The 20,444-nt window shown below is 42.3% G+C and overlaps 1 protein-coding gene across 1 annotated transcript in view; it reads right to left on the reverse strand.

Moving 5' to 3' along the window:
* The window catches only part of LOC138282894 (ranBP-type and C3HC4-type zinc finger-containing protein 1-like), a 383,289-nt gene that overhangs the window by 64,901 nt on the left and 297,944 nt on the right, over positions 1–20,444 (reverse strand). The window contains exons 9-11 of the mRNA XM_069220902.1: positions 20,231–20,391; positions 4,044–4,155; positions 2,217–2,396 (exon numbers count right to left, since the gene is read on the reverse strand). Of these exons, the coding sequence (XP_069077003.1) occupies positions 2,217–2,396; positions 4,044–4,155; positions 20,231–20,391 (453 nt within the window). The remainder of the gene's footprint in view (positions 1–2,216; positions 2,397–4,043; positions 4,156–20,230; positions 20,392–20,444) is intronic.

Raw genomic sequence — 20,444 nt, forward strand, 5'->3', positions numbered from 1 at the left:
TATTATTTTCCAGATTCCCAAACTAAGTGAAAAGTCACCTCTTACTGCCCTCAGCCTCATCTCTGTTGCAAATATGTAAATTCCATACCTGTACATTGGTTTAGTTAGATGTATGTTGTAGTACTAGTCAAGTTTTTGTCTTCACCAGCTATAACTACACAATTACTGCATTACATCCATATGAACCACAACCACTTGCCTACCGTATGCTAACAATACCATTATGGCTTCTATGTACAATGTTTGTGTTCACAAGTTTACTGCTCCCCCAATGAGGGAAAGTGAAGAGAAAATCCATATTTTAATTAGATGTAGAGTAAGAACTTTGTGAACAGGAGAATCATTTTCCCTGTGGATAAATAAATGTGAGTTGAACTGCACGAATCTGCCACAGTTACTCCTTGGGAGTTTTTTCCCTGGACAATGTGCAGGGCTAAGCTGAGAACAAGAAGAGCACAGGTAGAAATGCTTGACTTGGGTGTGTACTCTGGGTGACTTTTATGGCTCTACAAAAGTTTAGAAATCTCTGAATGTCTCCGTAACCTTTTTGGACAAGGGCCTGTTGTTTCAAAAACGTTATTTACCCATTTGTTACTTGTTCAGTAACTGTATTGAAACGTTATATTTGTATTAAGGCAGTGAAATCAATATAATGGTTGAAAGCATGAAGAGTACAGCAAAACAACAAAGGATGAGTAGGATAACAGAGAACACCGGAGACATCAGTTACAGCACCCAGAAATGCAAGGGATAGCGGTAATTAGAAAACAAAAAAATGTGACTGGTGAAATGCTTGAATTAATCTTAGCCATTGGTAATTACTTGGAATGCATTAGCCCACTGTGCCACTCCAGACAAAGACCAGCCCTGTGCAGATCAATCCTCGGCCCTGTCCTTACAGTAACAGTTCAGCCGGGACAGTCATGATCAGTCCCGTCCAGACGCGAACACAAGAAGCACCAGACTGGTTTCAGCCTAGCTGGGTCTCCTCAGTGACGCGTAACTTGAGTCCTATGGCAAAGCAAGCAGGTGAGTCACACCAGGGCATAACCATTACCTGTAGGGTGTTATTTAGTGCTTCAGTTTAGCTCAGCTGCTGTTGAGTGTCAGGGCCATAATTCTCTACTATCGAAGACCAACATACTCACATGCAGACTTTCCTGGAGAAGATGAATCTCTGTCCTGGTAACAGCCAGGCCAGATGTGCATACGGCTAAGGGATAAGTGGGTTAGTTGTGATCCACTGAGGTTCACTCTACACACCTGGTGTTGGTATGTTTACATGCAAACGTCTTAAAAAAACACCCATTTTATCTTGCTCTTTGTTGCTTGGAAGTTTATTAGGACATATGTTACCAAACGTAGCAGTGTGCTAGAAGAACTAATGAAAAAATACTCTGTAAATCTTAGTGAATTTAACTTCAGCATCAACAAAGTATAGAAAAATCAACAAACTGTTGAAGAATAGAAATTTGAGCCAACTTTACCTTTGGCCAGTTAACAGTTTTATTCTGAAGGAACATCTGAAAATGTATCTTCTGATTGTGTGGTGCTAAGCCCTATCTTGGGGGGTCCTTTGATAGTGCCGAGAAACATGTATGAAATCAGCCTGGGAATAACAATCGGCAAAATGTATGTGTATGTGTTTAACTAACATCAATTATATGTAGCATGGCATCTGTGAGAAACAGCCAGTGTGCATAATGTCATATATGATGTCACATCTATACCTAAGCATAGATTTTCTAGTCGATATAAAATGTGACCAGTTAAGCAGGACTGCCCTTAGACCAGGCATGCCACTAATCCTGCTATGTTTAACAACCCTGCCAGGCTGTGTGTCCCCACCCTCTATTCATGTTACACACCTCAGCTGTCACAGGGACTTAAACTGTATCGCAGAATATGGTGGCTGGTGAGTATTAAGATAAGCAATTAAAGTAAAAAAAACTACTAAGTTATGTTTGAAAAACAACTTGATAATTATATAATGTTTTTGACATCGGCATTCAATGCTAAAAAAAAAAAGGCGAACAGGTGTTAGGTATAACATCTCCCATGTTACATGCCATCCCAGCTAGCAACTGTAGCTGGGATAACATATCTGGCAATATAGGTAATTAATATGTCATACTTTCTAGCACTATTTATCGCAGATCTGCGCTCTAGCATCCACTTAGCTTTGAAAACAACATTCTGGCTAAGAAATGCATTACCTTGCAAATCAAGCAGTTTGTCCTCTGGCAGATCGGGCACCAGAACTCGTTAACCAGGTCCTCATAGATACACCACCCTTTGCAGTCCGCCATCTTGCAGTGATAACTGTTCTTACTCCGGCTCTCGGCAACATTGAGTCCGCGTTCTAAGAACTTCCGGTACTCCTCGGCAGACACCAACTACAGCCAAGACAACACAACCAGACGCACCATTTTGAAAGTGATAGTGAACTGTTGAAACTTAAGAAGCATTTGGAATTTCATGCAAGGACAACAAAAACACTAGGATGCCCTACTAATGGCAGACTGTGCTCTGTGTAAGTGCCACTTAAGGCAATATAGGCAATATCATATGATGCGATAATCAACAGACTAAATATATCACACGTCATTGTAGACAACTGAACTCCTGTTTAACCAGTGATTGAAACACCGGAAACATTAAGCTCACTTGTGTTACTTCCTACTGTTCTTACTTTTTAATATTCTCTCAATATTACTTTTATCTATCTTTTAAGCATATTATGTTTTATTTAACTATACTAATAGTTATTTTATTGCATAAGCTAAAAAAGTGATATACAGCACAACATTCAGTTCATATATGTATTATCACATCAAAACAATACTCAATCGAAAAGACAACACTCTTGGAAATTCCATATATTGTAATTATTCTTGACACAATCAATCAAAAGAGCCCAAAGCTGAGCGATTCACTGTGGTTCCTTCCCAATGTGATTTAACACTTTCCTAATTATGGAGACAATTACTTAATACTAAGTAATAAAATGTGCTTATGCAGTTCTGCATTTGACCACGTAAACAGATCTAAATTGTGGGATATTATGTCTAATATAGGGGGTGGATGTTCACACTATTAGATTTCTCAGGTAATTGCATTATTAGGTAATTGTAGTACACAACCCTGCCATATTCCCCTCACAAGATTAATTGCCTTAATATGTTCCCTATTAGGGCCACATCTAACACTTGCAGTTAGAAAAGCAATAACGGAGCTGAAGGCAGATAAACCTAACAAGTGCAATTGGAATCTGCAGTCTAGACAGTGATAGAAGTCTTTGTTTGTGAAGTTTGAAAGTGTGGACTGGTTACACAGCAGCAACATGAAAAATGTTGGTAATGTAATAATCAAGACACAGTCTATGCACTATAGAAGAGAGCAGACACCTTTTCCTGTCTGTCACTCTACCACTTTACTGCAATTTCAAGTTATTGGAAGCTCTTCTAGCTTCTTGAGTGTGAATGTGTTCATTTTGATAACTAAGTCACAGTCGTGAATGTACCTCCATTCCCAAAGTGTTACTCTATGGCCCGCCCGTAATATTGAATACCTAGTAGGATAAGCAGTGTGGTTCGCGTCACGGGCATACCTTCCGAACACTCCTCTCTAGTATTCAAATGCATATTATGGACATGTTACTCTTCTGTCTGGAAGGATTCTCAAATATTCCAGTATACAATGGTATGTGAGGGGAATATTCACATGCTAAGTGTTCTAGTGATGTGCATGGCTAAGAAGGATAACAGATCTAAAAAATGAATTAATGAGAAGTGGGTAAGTCCAAGCAGAGAGGGACAATTGGCTTAATGATACAGGATTTAAAAAATGTTGTGGTTTTTGCTATCTGCATTAGATAGAACCCTGACAAAGGCTGACCTCAACAGTGTGTCATTGTGATGCTGTACACTAATGCTCTCTGGCACAAGCCTAGTAATTGACCTGATTTACTGCCAATGTGAATGAAAGCTCCCAGAGTCCATGCTGTCAATGCCAGAATGTGGCTCACAAACTTCTTAACTTACAGCTCGTATTTCTCTCTCCTGGAGTTTAAGACTGCAGGAGTATGCTTCATTGCGGAAGGGACAGGAAACTTCAGGTTCCTCACAGAAATGTATCACTTGTCTGAGGCATTCCCTGCAATAGAAGAAACAGAATTGATTAGATAGAGCAAAAGAAATGAAGTTTGAAATACCTTTGTTAAGACATAATACAAATGATGTCACACTCCATTAAATCCACACATTGCGCGGCCTGTTTTCAATAATATGGCTAAGACATCAGCATGCCACCTCCTAAGCGAGGATCAACTTGAAAGGGGAGACAGAGAAGTTTGATAAAGTTGAGCTGGGTGGTGGGGGGGATATATATAGAATTCAGCGTGGACAATGGAAATGTGGTTGGGTCTAACTTTTTTGATAACATCAAAAAGTCTCAATAATTCAGCGTATAAATAAACAAGAAAACAAATCACTATTATGTTCAGTAGGAACTATAACACATGATAATTAGCACAACACATAAGCTCTTTATTGACAGTAGCAAATAATATCTAACTAAACTTCTTGCTTGCTTCTCTGTCGTATTATCACAATTTCAAGTTTCAGTTAGGTACATAATTAAACCTTCTTAATTATTTTGAAATGGTTTGATAGTGCAAGCCTCCAAAGAATCTAACTTTTATAGCACAACCATTCACAAATCAGTTTTAAAACGTGGAAGCTAATACTGTGATTCATCTCCACATCAGAAGCTGGGAGAAATGAAATAGGTAGCAGAAGTGGTGTAGAACATGGTACCAAACCTGTGGTCCGGGCACCACTGGGGCTCCCCGAAGCCTCCTCAGGGGGTCTGCGACTGCTTAGAAAATTATAATAATATTATCAGATTAGGTCCCCAGCTTTCAGTAATGTCTCAGTGGGGGGTCCCCAAATTCCAATAATGATTCACCGGGGGTCCCCGGGCTCCAGTAATGATAAAGTGGGGGTCCAAAGAAGCCAAAAGGTGGGGATCCATTGGTGTAGAGGCTAACTGACTGACCAGGGAGAACCTACAGACCGGGGTCCCAATTCCAACTTTGGCAACTGACCAAAAATTGTGCAATTCGGGTAAAAATCACTTTTTACGTGTGCCACAAACTGCAAATACATATTGTGAATTTTGGTTAAAAAACCCAAGTGTTCAGCATGCTGTCTAGCACTTCTTCACAGCCTGGTTTCTTCCTTGGGGTAAAAAATGGACTGCACAGACAGCACTGATGCATGTACAACATCTCATTTTGTATATGTTTGCCTGCAATAGAAAACTGTTATGTGGATTGCGCTTCTCTGCTCATTGGACCTGCACTGCAATAAATCAAAGAAAAATAAGAGGTACACAATGCATTTGTAATGATTTATCATTTCATGTTGATTACTGTTGTTAAACAATCATAATTATTTCTAATGTGGGAATAAAATGGACATCATGTGATATCTATGTTAATGAGTGACCAAAATGTCCAAGTGACTAGAAAAAAACAAAAAAAAGGAGTGTTCAATTTATAAGTTAGGATGGAACAAAGCGCCCCTGAAAAGGACAATCTAATCTATGTTAAGAGAAATCAAACTTTTAATGCAAAAGGCTGTTCATCACCAAAGAGCATGTGCATCAGAATGGCCCAGACATCTTGTGCAAAGCCGGCTGAGCGCATCCAGGCACTGTAACTTAATGTGTTGGCAATGCCCATAGATCAGAGCATGGCATCCCTGATTTCAAGCCGCACTTCATGATCTGCTGTGACACATTCAATTCATGACTCACCAAATTCGAAATTACTTCTTCATGCGGTCCGGTTGGCTAACAACCGCAAGTCTGGGCCAATTCTCACAAGGAATGAACATAGCGGTCTAGCTGGCATGTGGAATATTTACTGTTTTACTGAGAAACAGTAAAACCGATGCAAAAACCCGTCTGAGCTATGATGTCCAGTCTTTTAGACTCCCTAACATGATAGACCACAGAAAAGGTGCAGAGGTTCAGTTTGGAAGACGGAAGCTGAACCACCAAGCTCTCTGAAGACTGGTGTGTAGACAAGAATTTTGAGTACCCATAGCTGGCATTTGGTGTCAGACAATTTGTCTATAGACTGCTGGGCCTGAGAAGGGCTTTTCCCAGGCAGCCAAGACAGGTTCTAGTAGTGAATCATTACATGTGAGCATGAGGTATGGAACTGAAACAAATTTGCAAGATTTGCATCCAAATGTTAAACTTTGGATCCTCAGAGGCTAAAGTCAGTTCCAGAGTTTCCTCAGATTCCCGTACTGTCTTAGTAAAGGAGAATATTACCTCATTCAGGGCCTTAGAGGGGTTAAGGAGGGCCCACCTGTAGTAAGGTATCTTGACCACTGGCATTTTGAAAGTTCAGATAAATGCCAGAATCAGAGGAAGCAAATTGTCAGCCATAGAATGACCATCTTCCATGCACCCATAATCTTTATCAAGCATGGTCAAGGAGTCATAGCTGGAGCCGGATAGCTCCTCCACCAGGGCAAATTTTGGGGCCCTTGGAAGAGACTGTTCCTCAAGGCAAGTTCTGACCTTCTTTTCGACCACATATAAAATTTCAACCAACTTCTGATGTGAAGTCAACATATTTGTGGGGATCATGTTCAAAGGAGACACTTAGAGGTTTGACTGCTGTCACCTCTAGCAAGCATTTATTTAAAATTATATGGGCTGTTCATCCCTAGGTTCAGACAAAGGGTAACCATTCTATCACGCACCACATAGGCCTGTTCATTACATTCCTCCCTCTGCCCCCATTAAAAAAGCATGCCCTTTTATAGGCGGAGTCAGACCTACTGTACCACAGAGAAGACTGTAAAGAGGCAAATCTCCATATACCATGACCAACACATCCAACACCAAATGGCTGTAGTGTGGGTTGTTCAAAAACATGTATGGCTGAACACGGCTCACTTCCGCTGGTTTATATGAACAAGTTACTTATTTTTGGTAACACTTTTTCTAGTGTACTCTACCTAACTGTAGATTCCTCACCTTAGAATATTCCTGATAGGGCAGACTGGATCAGGAAAATGTTGACCAGTACCTCTGCACCTGTAGGTGGTGTCGATCGGCTCTGCATTGGCATCAACCATGTCAAAAGTGACGTCGTGAAGCCCATATAAGTGCCACTCCACTGCACTTCTTCACAGTTTCTCCCATAAATATTTCCGTGGCAAAAACGCTGAACCACTAAAACCCAATCTTTGACCAGTATGCAGTGTCTAATGGGATCTTAAGGGTGCAGAGCCCAGTTCGCAGAGCAGGGAGAATAGGAGGGTCAATGAGGAATCTGCAGTTAGAATCTGTACCAGAAAAAGATTTACAAAAGGTAAGTAACTTGTGCTTTGGTTAGAGACTTCTAATAGATTCCTCATCTTAGAATAGATACCCAAGCAATGGGTTAGATTCACAAAAGGAGCTTCAGCACTCCTAGTAGGACCTCTGCAATGGGCAACTGCAGTACAGAGGTGCTACAACAAGTGTGGGGCCCCAGCACCAAAACTGTGGGACCTCTGTCACAAGTGAGGAGGCTCCTTGTAAATCAGGCCCCATACCTCGCCCGTAGGTGGTTCTGCAAAGTGCCTCAAACCAGAAAATCCTGGAGGACTCAACAAGCAAAATGTCTGTTTTGATGGACCTGACTGTCAAAGCAGTAATGCTTCATGAATGTGTGGAGTGACACCCACGTAATGGCTTTGAAGATGTCCAGGCCACGTACCAACATGTCACTGCAGTAGTTGCGGCCTTGACCCTGGTAAAATGGTCCCTCAAACCCTCAAAAGGCTGCTTCTTAGCTAATGTGCAGCAGATCTTAATGCAGAGTACAATCCATCGGTAGATGGTGAGCTTCTGCAAAGACTTGCCCTTTTTCACTCCACTAAACCAGATGAAGAACGGATCTCCACAAGATGGTTTTTGATACAATCAGTGTAAAAAGAGAGAACTCTCTTTGCGTCAAGGTGAAGGAGTCTCTCCCCCTCCTTGGAAGTTTGCAGTGGAGCAAAAATGTTAGGCAGAGTGATGCTCGAACATGAAACTGGATGACAACCAATTGTTAGGGGAAAAATCTGGTATACAGAGGGGGAACCAGAAGACCTTGAAGTTCTCGGACACTCCTGGCCAAAGTAATGACCACTAGAAAGGCCATTGTAATAGTCAAGTGCTGCAAAAAAATAGCTGTGCAAGGGCCTGAAGAGGAACACATGGGAAATGTGAGGCACAGATTGAGATCCTATAAGGGCCTCATGAAAGTGGTCATAGGAAACAAGTGTTGTGAGCCTTTTTAGAAAACGAGTCATAACAGGTGACTTGAACAGGGAGGGTTGATCCAGCAACCCTAGGAAAATCGAAATGACTGACAGGTAACAGGGACCACCATAGGTATTGTGACGGACGTGATCCCTTGACGAATGTGTGACTACAGGGACAGTCCCCCTGCAATTTACTATGAGGCTAGTACAGGGTGCAGGTACAGGTCATCTACATCCATATTGATATTTGTGCATGCATGCTTCAAAATTGTTTTTTATGATAGCACTATAGTAGTGTGAATTTCCTACCTAAGGAGAGGGGAGTTACTAGTTTGGTCCTGAAGAAAGCCGATTGACCTTTCAGGGTGGTAAAATAGCTGAAACATGTCGACCTTATTGATGTTGAGGTTCATTGTTCTCCTAATGACATCTCACTGTTTTTAACCTTGCCTTGTAAAATTAATCTGTAGGATCTAGGAGGTATTTTAACTCACACCACCCCCAGCCCTTCCTTTATGCAGATTAAAAGTGCTCCGCTTACAAACGCATAGAGTCCACTTGATCACACTGGGTGATTTGAGTGGGGATCCGGAGATGAAGCAGGCCATGGACGGTACCTGTGGGTGAGGACCCCCTTACATCCAATTGGATGTAAAGAGAGCACTAATCTATCTGTGTGCTTCTTACAATTATTGGTGATGTTCGGAAGGGCACCCATTTTTGAGTAATAGCTCTAATTTAGGTAATTAGGTTCTTGTGTATATATTATTTAAGAAATTGTGAAGTTGAGGGCCCCTTTTTGACTTCTCACTTCTCTTTAAGTTATGTTCAGCTCATTAAAACCAGTTCAACCCTCAAGTGCAGAAATAAGCTACTGAAAGGAGACCACTTAACCTTAACAAAGGGCCTTCCACACGCACCAACATGTCACCACGTTTTTAGTAACTTTTGATCCATTTGCGCTAGAAACATTTTTTTGTTAAAACTTTGCAAATAATGCAGGAGGTGATGGGTTATGTGACAAACCTACAACCAATGGGGCTGGTCCATCTTTTGCTATTAGAGCAGCACCAAGGTTTAGTTGCATATGGTTGTCCCGTGTTGAGTGGCTTGGTGATTAAAAAATAAAGGACTGAAATGTGGCCCAATATAATTACTAATGGCTAAGAATAATACAAGCATTCTATCCATCATTTTTTTGTTTCTTTCACACAGCTAATGTGGTCTCCTGTCAGTTCTATAAAAACAGTCTACCAGCAACTTTTCCCCCTTTAAGAAACTTGATAAGATGGGTAGGATCATAGATGCCGTTTGTGCATGCAAAACAGGTTGGAAATAATCTACGGCATAAGTCATGGCGAATCCCCTGCAGAAACTTCAGGTTAGATATTGTTTCCATAGAGTGATAAATAGCCTGAGATTACAAGAGGCTGGATTCCTCAGGCAGCCATGAAGGCTGAGAGTAAACTAAAGTATTCAGAGACCCAAGGACCCAAATGCGGTCCATTAGCCACTATTACCGACCTTTTGCAGTTTCCTTCAGAATCTGGACCAAGTCGGAAAGATTCCCCTGGTGCTGCATCCACTGAGGCTTCAGAACCCATGGCAGAGACCACATTTGCCATCTGACGTGCTTTACCAGCAGGATACAGGAGGCCATCAGACCCAGTAGCCTTAGAGTCAGTCTCAACTAAATACAGGATTGAGGCTGAAACATCAAGATTATAGCCCAAATATCTTGGACTCTCCATTCCGGGGGAGAGGCACTATTTCCAGAATAACTCAGTTGAAAGGAGTCAGGTGTGACTTTGGCATGTAATCAGTGAACCCCAGTAAGTGTAAAAGGTTCACAGTAGTATGGAGGTGTGAGAGCGGATGGGCGAGCCCACCTTCAGCAGCCAATCATCAAGGTAGGGAAAGACTGGAACTTCCAACCTCTGAAGATGAGCTGCAATCCCAGCCATCAATTTCATGAACACCCGTGGGCAGCAGTGAGGGGAGCACAGCAAACTAGAAATGCTCCTTGGCCACCATGAACGACAGGGATGTGAAAATAATCGTCCTGCAAGTCCATCGCCACCATCCAGACCCCAGGGTTTAGGGCGGACAAGACCTGAGCCAAAGGGACCAAATCCTTCCTCCTCACCTACCCCTCCAAGAAGGTAGGTCTAACTAGGAGCGGTAAGTCCAGGGGTTGGTGGTGCCTATACAGCGCTGGCTTTGAAAAGTGCCAGGCTTATCGTCGAGCAGTGCCACTAGCGTTGAGGTCGGTGGTGGATGGAAAGGAATCAGGGTGGAAGAAGGCACCCCTGGCACCATCAATCCTGATCCGGTGGTGGATCCAGGGGGCCCAGCTGGAGTCAGGGGTGGACCCGCTGGCAGTAACTCAGTTGGGGCAGCTCTTGACTCTGCAGGGCCCAAAGGCTGCCAGAGGGAGTTAGTGGACCAAAGATGGCATGAATGGCATTGTAGAGCTCCTCCAACTGAGCAGGAGTTGCTCCAACCCTAGGAAATTCTGGGAAGCACAGAGAAGGACACTGCCTGCACAGGTGAAGTGTGGGAGTGGGGCTATTTCAATTTTTTTTTGTTTCTCTCACACAGCTTATGTGGTCTCCTGCCAGTCTAAAAGACATTAAAGAAGCAACTTTTCCTCCTTTAAGACACCTGATAAGATGGGTAGGATCATAGATGTCGTGTGTGGATGCAAGATAGGTCAAAAAGAATCTATGACAGAAGTCATAGCGAATCCACTGCAGAAACTCCAGTTCAAAAATCATTTCCATCGAGTGATAAATATCCTGAGATTACTGTTGTATCTAGGCAACCTGATGCTAAGGGTACCTTCCTTAGTAACCAATGCCTCTTCACAGGACTCCATATTGTGGATTCCTGGGCAAAGAGCAGACAGTTGCTGAGCAGGGTGGACGCCCAGGGGTTGTTGTCCTGCACTAAAATGAATACTCTACAATGTTGCTCTGGAATTCTTAAAAATTACAAGAGAGGCAGGATTCTTTAGGCAGCCATGGAGACTGAAAGGAAACTAAGCATTCGGAGACAGACAGACTAGTCAAGAGCTGCAGAGAACAGTTGTGTAGGGGCTTGAAGGGGGAACACTTGAGAAACATGAAGATTAGACTAAATCCACGCTACGCAGATGATGTGCCTTCAAAGGTGCTGCAGAAGCTCTCTTAAAGAGTAGAAAGGGAAGGGAACAGTAAGAGGATCGTAGACTTGGGCACCAAACTTCACTTGGGAGAGTTCGACAACTGTGAGATAGTGAAAATCACACAGAGGGTGGTTTTTAGGGAAAACTGGCGCTCACAATCAGACAATCCTTAGTAACAATAATTATAATTGTGATCCGAATCTCTTATGAGGCAGTGCTCTTAAGGGGGAACACACCCAGAACCCCCAAAAATTAACAATCTGACTGTCAACAGCAGCAAAATTACATCAAGTCTCTAGCCTGCCAGTCATTATAAACGCAGCTTTACGATTGGCTTATTCTGCTTTCAGTTTATGAAGAAGTAAAAGAGTTGAAAACAAGACAGACAACCTGATTCTGAAGAAAATCCTTGAGGAAAGGGATACAGTTTCCTAATGATTCAGATTTTGATGGTGGATTGTGGCAGTTATTAAATCCGGGTCATTTTGTATAAATTCTGAAATATGAGGAACTAAGGAATGGGAGATAACTCTGTTCTTATTCTGTTTTTGGACTTTAAAAAAACCAGCCCTGATGAAGTCAGTGGGACACTTCCCAAGACGAAACACGTGTTGTCTGAATTGAACTGAAGAACTGGATTTAGAATTTGGAATCTGAATGTTACAAGACTATGGAATTGGACATTTAACGTGAAATAAACATCATTCTACATATGAACTACTCATAAAAGAAAAATAATGTCTCAGATTTATGTCTAGGTTTGTGCCTTAACGTAATTTAACTGTGGGATAGTACCACAAGCCCTATATCTGCTATAAAGTGTGGGCGCCTGCTTCGGAGGGACGTCAGTGACAGTATAACTTTGGGGGACATCTCCATAAAAGTTTAAACAGTAAATGCACACAGGCCTATGCTGGTGAATACCCAACAAAGATAGGTAGTAAAGACAAAAAACACACTTGCGCTTTATCGTATTGTGCCAATGTTGTATTACATGATATTTGTTTTGTTTTCTTGTTTATTTGCAGTTTTTAAGTATTTAAGCTCTCTTCACTCTTATGGCATGAAAAGCTCTTTGAGGAATGAATTTTTGAAAAATAAATTATAAAGACACCTCTCTCTCGGAAGCGAACTGTGGGATCTTGCGGACGCCCCCTTATCACCCGAATGACACAACATCATTAATGACTATTAAGTGTTTATAATAACTAATGGAGGAGAAGCGAGAGAATGGCCTATAGGAGGAAGGAGCTCAGAATATAAATGTATTGCACAAAGGAATCCTCGATTCAGTGTAACTGCAACTTTTGTCTGCTCTCCGTTGGTGAGAATAACTGTCCATTGCTCTCAAATACTGTACTTATTCTTTGGTTCTACAAGAAAACCAAAAAAAAACAGCATTTAAAAAAAATAAAGGTTGGGTAAACTGTCTATAAAAACACAAGTAAATGAAAAAATAGATGCAATAATCAGACAATGGAAAAACGATGAAGGTTTGCGACCGGCGCTAAAAATGTGAGGACAAATGGTTTATTGACCACGAGAACAGGACACTGTAAAGAAGGGGCACTTCTGGGGCGAATCTATAAGCACAAAAATCTGACCTGGACAATGATTTCAAATGGAGAACTGCCTCATTGGAAGAGACATGTTAAAAAGTTTGCAACAGAGCTGTACCTGCAGGTTGTGTGATGGGAGCTAACAATTAATGGAGGTGCGAAAGAACATGTCTGTGAGGAGACTTTAATTCTGTGATACTGCAAGAGGGTCTTGAACTACAAAAACATGCATGTTGAATGCTTGGAATGACCTGAATGTGTCTGCAATGACCACCATGCCTTTGAAAGGCTGCCCATGCCAGATCTGCTGAGGATCACTCACAACAATAGCAACAGGAGATGCCAAGCTTGTATGCTGTTCATGGCTTTGATCTGGATTTCAGGCTCAGGTGTAGAAGAAGTCGGTAGAGAGGTGCATATGTGCTTCCAGGATGGGTCACTGTTAGACCTGGGCCTTTTTGCAGGGTCATCCCCAAACTTTTTGCATCCGTCCGATATTTTTTTCTGACATTTTTTTTGGCTTTAGGACTCTGGGCACTTTACCACTGCTAACCAGTGCTAAAGTGCATATGCTCTCTGTCTAAATTGTATTAGTGATTGGTTTATCCATGATTCGCATATCTGATTTACTAGTAAGTCCAAGTATAGTACACCATGTGTGCCCAGGGCCTGTAAACCAAATGCTACTAGTGGGCCTGCAGCACTGATTGTGCCACCCACGAGTGGCACTGTAAATACGTCTCAGACCTGCCATTGCAGTGTCTGTGTGTGCAGTTTTAAACTGCAGTGTCAACCTGGCAAGTGCACCCACTTGCCAGGCCCAAACCTTCCCTTTTACTACAGGTAAGTCACCCCTAAGGTAGGCCCAAGGCAGCCCATGGGCAGGGTGCAGAGTGTTTAAAAGGAAGGACATGTACTAATGTGGTTTATTTGTCCTGTTAGTGAAATACTGCTAAATTCGTTTTTCACTATTGCAAGGCCTCTCTCTCCCAAATGGGTAACTTGGGGATTACCTCAAAATATCTCTTAAGTGTAATCTCCCATTCGGAGCAGATAGAGATAAGGAGCTTGGGGGTCTCCAAACTCACAATTTAAAAATACATCTTTTAGTGAAGGTGGTTTTCAAACTGCATGTTTGAAAATGCCACTTTTAGAAAGTTAGCATTTTCTTACTTACCTATTTTGTGCCTCTGCCTGGCAGTGGAATATATGTCTGGGTCATGATGACAGTTGAGCTGGTTGTCAATTCACTCTAGACACTCACACAAAGGGAGCTGAGGTGTGCCCAGCATATCCTGATGGGTCTTCCTGGGCTAGAGTGGTGGGAGGAGCTGACCCTTGAACCTGAACAGGGCTGTGCCTGTCCTTACACAATATAGTCTCCAACCCCCTAGATGGTTTTCTGGACCAGGGCAGGAAAGGCAGGGTCTTGTGCACTACAAATACTTACCTTTGAAGTGCGCCTACTTCAAAGGCAGAAATGAGTATAAGTATTGGACCCAAAAACTCAGACTTTTAGAACACTTCTGCATCAAGAGGAGACCCTGCAAAAGGAGAAGAGCTGTGAGGACGAGTACTGCCCCTTTGCTGTGTGTGCTTTGCTGCTTCTGATTTGGAAAGGACAAAGATTTGACTTTGCTGTGTATCCTGCTCACGAAGTTTCTCCAAGAGCTTGGACTAAACTTACCTCCTGTTAAGAAGTCTCAGGGTCAGCAAAGCCTTCACCTACCAACCTCTGGGTTCTCGTGCTGAGGACCCTGACTAACCAGGTGATGCTCACTCCAGTTCCTGGGCCCTTGGGAGTGAAAGCTGGCATTAAAACAAGAAGAACCAGGCACACAGACTCCAAACGACTCCAGAACCGGTGCCACTGCCCAACGCCGCGCCACAGCCTGCACTCAAAGCTGTGGTCCCTGCTGAAGTGCAACGACCGTGACTGATGCCGCAGGCCCGGCGCCACTGGCCTGACGCCGCCGCAGCGCATCTGAAGTCCAGCGACATCGCAAGTCCTGAGTGCTGTGTCACTGACATCGGTGACACTCAACTCATCCGCGATGCCTGCAGCCCCGTGTTGTGACAGCGACCCTGTGAAGTCTCCTTATTGCATTTTGACTCACTGTACTCATCGACCCTGCCGGATCGTCAGGAACCAATGCCTCGCCGTCAACGCCGCCTCACCTCCACTGCCTCCATAAGGAACAGATGCCTCACCTCCATAAGGAGCTGAAGATTCACTTCCTGCGTAGCAGCACGGAACCAACGCCGCACCAGCTCCAGCAACGCCTCACATTCCCAACTCCGTGCTACGTCTTTGACTCTGCCTGGTTTCTAGGGTACGGAGCTTGGGATGTGACTCCATGTCCGGCGCCGCACTCCCTCGCAAGAGGTGTCTCACTGTTGGGAGCGACTCCATCACGACGTCGTGATAGCACCAGTTGGAGCTATTGTCTTTCTAAGTGCTTTATTGGGATTTAATATTTAAACATTGTGTATGTTGGATTTTTGTCATTTTGATCTTGTTTTACTTAGATAGATATTGACTATTGCTCTAAACTAGTGTGGTGTCCTTTTGTAGTGTTTTCACTGTGTTACTGTGTGTGGGTACAAATAATTAACTCATTGCCTCTGAGATAAGCCTGACTGCTAGTGCCAAGCTAACAAGGGGGTGAGCAGGGGTTATCTTAAAAGTGTGACTCCCTTACCCAGAGTGAGGGTCCCTACTTGGACAGTGTGTAAACTGACTGCCAACTACATATCCCATTTTTAACAGTCCCCAGTCATGAATGTAGTTGGGGTCCGCAGTCAGGCTAAAGCAAAAGGATTGACAATACTCCTGTGAATTTCTGCTCTTGAGACCACTTTCTGTGCTGTAGCATTCCGTGAGAATCCGTATAGATATACACAAAAACATACAAACTTTCAGAACCTTTATTAATTTCACCTGTGGTATGCAAGCCCATGTGTGACGCCAGGATGAGGTAAGACTAGGATGGTTAACAGTCCTATAGGAAGGTGCGCCCCTACCACATTATGGTGCGTTACACTGTAGCATGACCGAGCTGGGGGGGTGGGGGGAGCACCTCTCTTGAATAGTACAATTACATTCAGATTACAGTACTAGGAAGGTCTGATATTTGAGGCTATATTCCACTCCTCCGTTTTCCTTAAGTTTACGATATTAGATTTTGACATTGCGATACTTCTATGCTTTTGTCATATGGTAATGATACAATATATTACGTTATTACACTCCATGTGATTCACATATAATATATCATATGGCTCTGCATCCTTTATTTGTATGTATTACACCTTATGCCAGTGTTTCCCAAGCTATTGGTCGCAAGATGATATTTGGTGGGTCGTGAAAGTCCAAGCAATAAACAAAGATGCTCTTGAATTCTATATTTATATTGTCACATTGGCTGCTCTTCAGAGACAGAGGTCAAATGTCAGGATGGCAAATTGCTGTTTTTTTCACATGGGGACTGGGTTTACACAATCCTCTCACTTTGCAGTCAGACAAAGAAAAGTAAAATGAATTATGTGACAATGTTGCTGCGGTACGTGAAGTGTAAAAGGAAAGGATGTAGGATGTTATTTTTTCGAAACACACAACAAAATGTAAATACCTGTAAATGAACTGTACCCACTCAACAGTTAAGAAAGCCAAAATTAGGCACTTTTTTGGTAATTCTGAAGTGTAACGAAAACAAAGATTTTAATAGGATCAGAACAAATCAAGAGATTACTTGGTGATGCATAAATAATATTCACTGAAACATAGTTTTATCAGTGCAACTGTATATCTGAGCAAATGTAGTGACCACTTCAATGGAAGATGTGCTTTCTGTAAATCACAATGCATTACCACACAATGCTTTCGATACATTATAAAAAATCACTCGCCTCATGGCCATTAAAGCTAAGTGAGTCGCAAACGTTTTTCGTAGTAAAAAGTGAGCTGTGGTTCTTTAAATTTTGGGAAGCACTGCCTTATGCATACCTTGCACGAGTACTGTTATTTCCAGAAAACATTATGACACCTAGTACTCGTGACTAGCGATTTAGTGGCTATAACTGTTTCCATGGCGCACGTTTTTTGACTGTGGCGGCAAATCTACACACCTGTATGTGATATTCAGGTCTGCCTGACTTGCTGCTGGTAAGCTTCGAACATCTATATAATGGGCGTCCTTATCTCTTCTCTTGCTGTAAAAGTATTGTTGAAATTTAGTCTAATTCACCACCCCACTGATTTCTCCTAGTATCTTTATTTAGGTAGTACAAACTCTTATCACGGCCTTCGAACACACTCCAACACCTAAACAAGTTTCTGCTTGTAGATTTGCCTCTGGTTTAACCAGAGCACAGTAATTGGTGCCCGGTAAGCTATGTCTCTGCTACACAAACCAGTGTCTTCCACATTCATTCTAATTTCTTTCCCAAAAACAGCTTGATTTATTTTTAGTTTGTTTGTCACATTTTGATCAAACACGCATAAATTTGATGTTGCTTGGCATGGAGGTATCATATGTGTGGCAGCCACCTGTGATACTTAAGTGCAATATGATTGCTATGTTTTCTTACGTACTCCCATGTGAGTACACACAACTCCTGTGTTTTTCAAACAATTTCTCGCCTATTACACCCATCTAGCTTTGTTTGTGATGACTGCGGTATATACTAAACGCTTATGCACTACGCGTTGCTACTGTGTATTATGTCCATGGTGAAGCAGCTTTATGTGGATGTGTTCTGGAGTCATATGCCCAGTTTCTATCCCTGAATTCTATATCACAGAATTGGCTAATCGTCTTTAGGTCTGAAAGAGCTATGACACTCAGTGCTTAATTTGTAAATAAAAAGGTGCCGGTGCCCAAACCTTTCCTTTGAAACATGCGACTGCTGCAATTAAATGCGCAAGCACAGAATACTGAGGCAGCGTAATCCTGACGCCATCTCAGGCCTCTTTAATCCATTTACAGCCACTCCCTGCCCCTTCAGCTCACTCTAGCAGCTTTCCGCTTTCTCCCTTTGTGACGCTTTTTTGTTTTTCTCTTCTTCCGTCTTTCCCGTAAGAGTCTTTTACTCGCTGTTTCAGGCAGAAAAATAAGTGCCGGCCCTCAAAAATAAGTGCCGGCCCTCAAAAATAAGTGCCGGTGCTCCGCACCGGAAACAACAAGCACAAATTAAGCACTAATGACACTACTTTGCTAATTGCATAACTTTCCTCCTTTCTTTCTCTTTTTTACACCCCCACTACGTTTTTTCCGTGCACACCGATCCCGACTTTAGGACCTATTAACAGTTTCCTTCTGACTTGCAATATATATGTATGTCTTTCTTTAATACGTCACATTACTCAGAATGCTTTCTGTTATTTACAGGTATCTAGACTTTGGTATCAAGTTTAAATAATCTGTTGAGTGGCATTTACTTTCATCTAGACAAAATCTGTCGATGTACTTTCATACAGGAATATTTGGTATCATAAGTTTGTTCTTCTGTCCTTTTAAATCATAAACCTCGATTCTAACTTCCACTACTTATGGGTTAATAAAAATCAGTATTACAGGATAATCTACCATTGGCCTATCTGAATTGCTCATTTCCGAGGATTATTTGGCTCAATATGCCTGTCTTTTTTCATTCAATCATCAGGAGTTTTGATCTGCCTTGGAGATAGGAAATGAACAATGACGATTCCATTTCAATATATAAAAGCCTCTTCCATCAGATAGAGGAGAGCCCAGCACTTTCCCCATCAAAACGTTTTGCAAAAAACACAACATTAACAAAGCCAAAAGATGGTCTGGCAATGCCAGATCTATTGCCCCTTTGTGAATGCATGAGAAAATATTTTTCTCCAAGGGACCACTTCCTGCTCTGAAAAAATTGAAAGAAAACTTTTATTTTTTTTAAATGCATCCTGTTTTCCATTGTGGAAAACGGGATGTATTTCAAAAAATAAAAACTGCTTTATTTAAAAGCAGTCCCAGACTTGGTGGTCTGCTCTCCCCAGCAGGCCACCATCCCTGTGAGTGCAGCCATTCCCAATGGGCCGCAAATTGCGATCTACCTCATAAATATTAATGAGGTAGGTCATTTGCGACCCCATTGGGAATCGCAAACAGTGTGAGGTACACTGTTGTACATATGGTTTTGTGACTCGCAAATGAGTTGCAAATTGCGAGTCACAAAACTCTGGGTCGTACATCTGGCCCATAGTGTCAGAAAGTCCTGCAACCATGAAGTATGGTGGAAACTGATACAAATTAACTGCCCACTGCTCTATCTAGAATGGACTTGTATACTTTGACAAATAAATCATATTAACTGGTAGAAGATATGGTAAGGAAGCGGTAAATTACTGACCTAGGAACCTAGAGACAAGGGATGTGATCCCAGCTTTCACCCTTCATTAAAGCGATTCTGGTCAAATTACTTTATATTCTTGTAACATGTAATTAGTTAAAACTGAACATTATAAATAGACCATCCTAGTTTACAGAGAAAAGTAGTTCCCTCTACCTAGTCCTGCAGCAGTGACAAGCGCAAAGAATATGCATTCGAGAATGTTCCTTTGGGTCAAAAGAGTACCTCTGACCCAACAGGCTACCCCTGACCTTCACCCAATATTTGTGTTGCATCTTCCTCTGCTATTTGCATCTCTTGGGGGCCCATACCTGCTGTTCAGTGCTCCACTGCTCTTGTGCAAGGTTTACACTCTACAAATATCAACACCAAAATACTTATACATGATGCCTGCTTGGGTTTTGAGACCTACGGATACACCATTTACGAGATGTCCTCTTTTCAGTACATGCCTACTATTGCACTCTGGTGTTTGAGATGGACTGGAGGCAATTTCCTCTATAAAATACAGTGAATCATCTTTGTGGAATCCCTAATATAATATATTTGTAGTTTGAGGCATGCATACTACTGAAGTTGTGCATAATTTATACAGTGAAATTTGCACCGGAGTAAACTATTGACTTGAAAGATATAAACTATAAGCAGCAGAGGGGAGGGGTGGGACTGTCTCTCTCTCTCTCTCTCTCTCTCTATGTGTGTACGTATATATATATATATATATATATATATATATATATATACACACACACCCCAATGCATCTGAGTGGTGGAGGTAGAGAGGGGACTGGTGGTGAAGGGAGGCCCACCTGCAGAAACTGTGAAGGCATTCACGCAGCAGCACCCCCGCTCCAGGGAGCACCTTCGTGTAACAGATCAGGCATTCAATCTCCTCCTGGTTTGGTACAAGAGCCTCATCGTCCAGTTGCAGCAGATATAAGAAGTTCTGGAGTCTCTCCTCTTCCTGTGCCTGGAACACAAAACACAAACGTCGCCGTTTTCACAAGCACCAGGTAGTACAGG

This window comes from Pleurodeles waltl, chromosome 2_2, assembly GCF_031143425.1.
Source record: "Pleurodeles waltl isolate 20211129_DDA chromosome 2_2, aPleWal1.hap1.20221129, whole genome shotgun sequence".
Lineage (NCBI taxonomy): Eukaryota > Metazoa > Chordata > Amphibia > Caudata > Salamandridae > Pleurodeles > Pleurodeles waltl.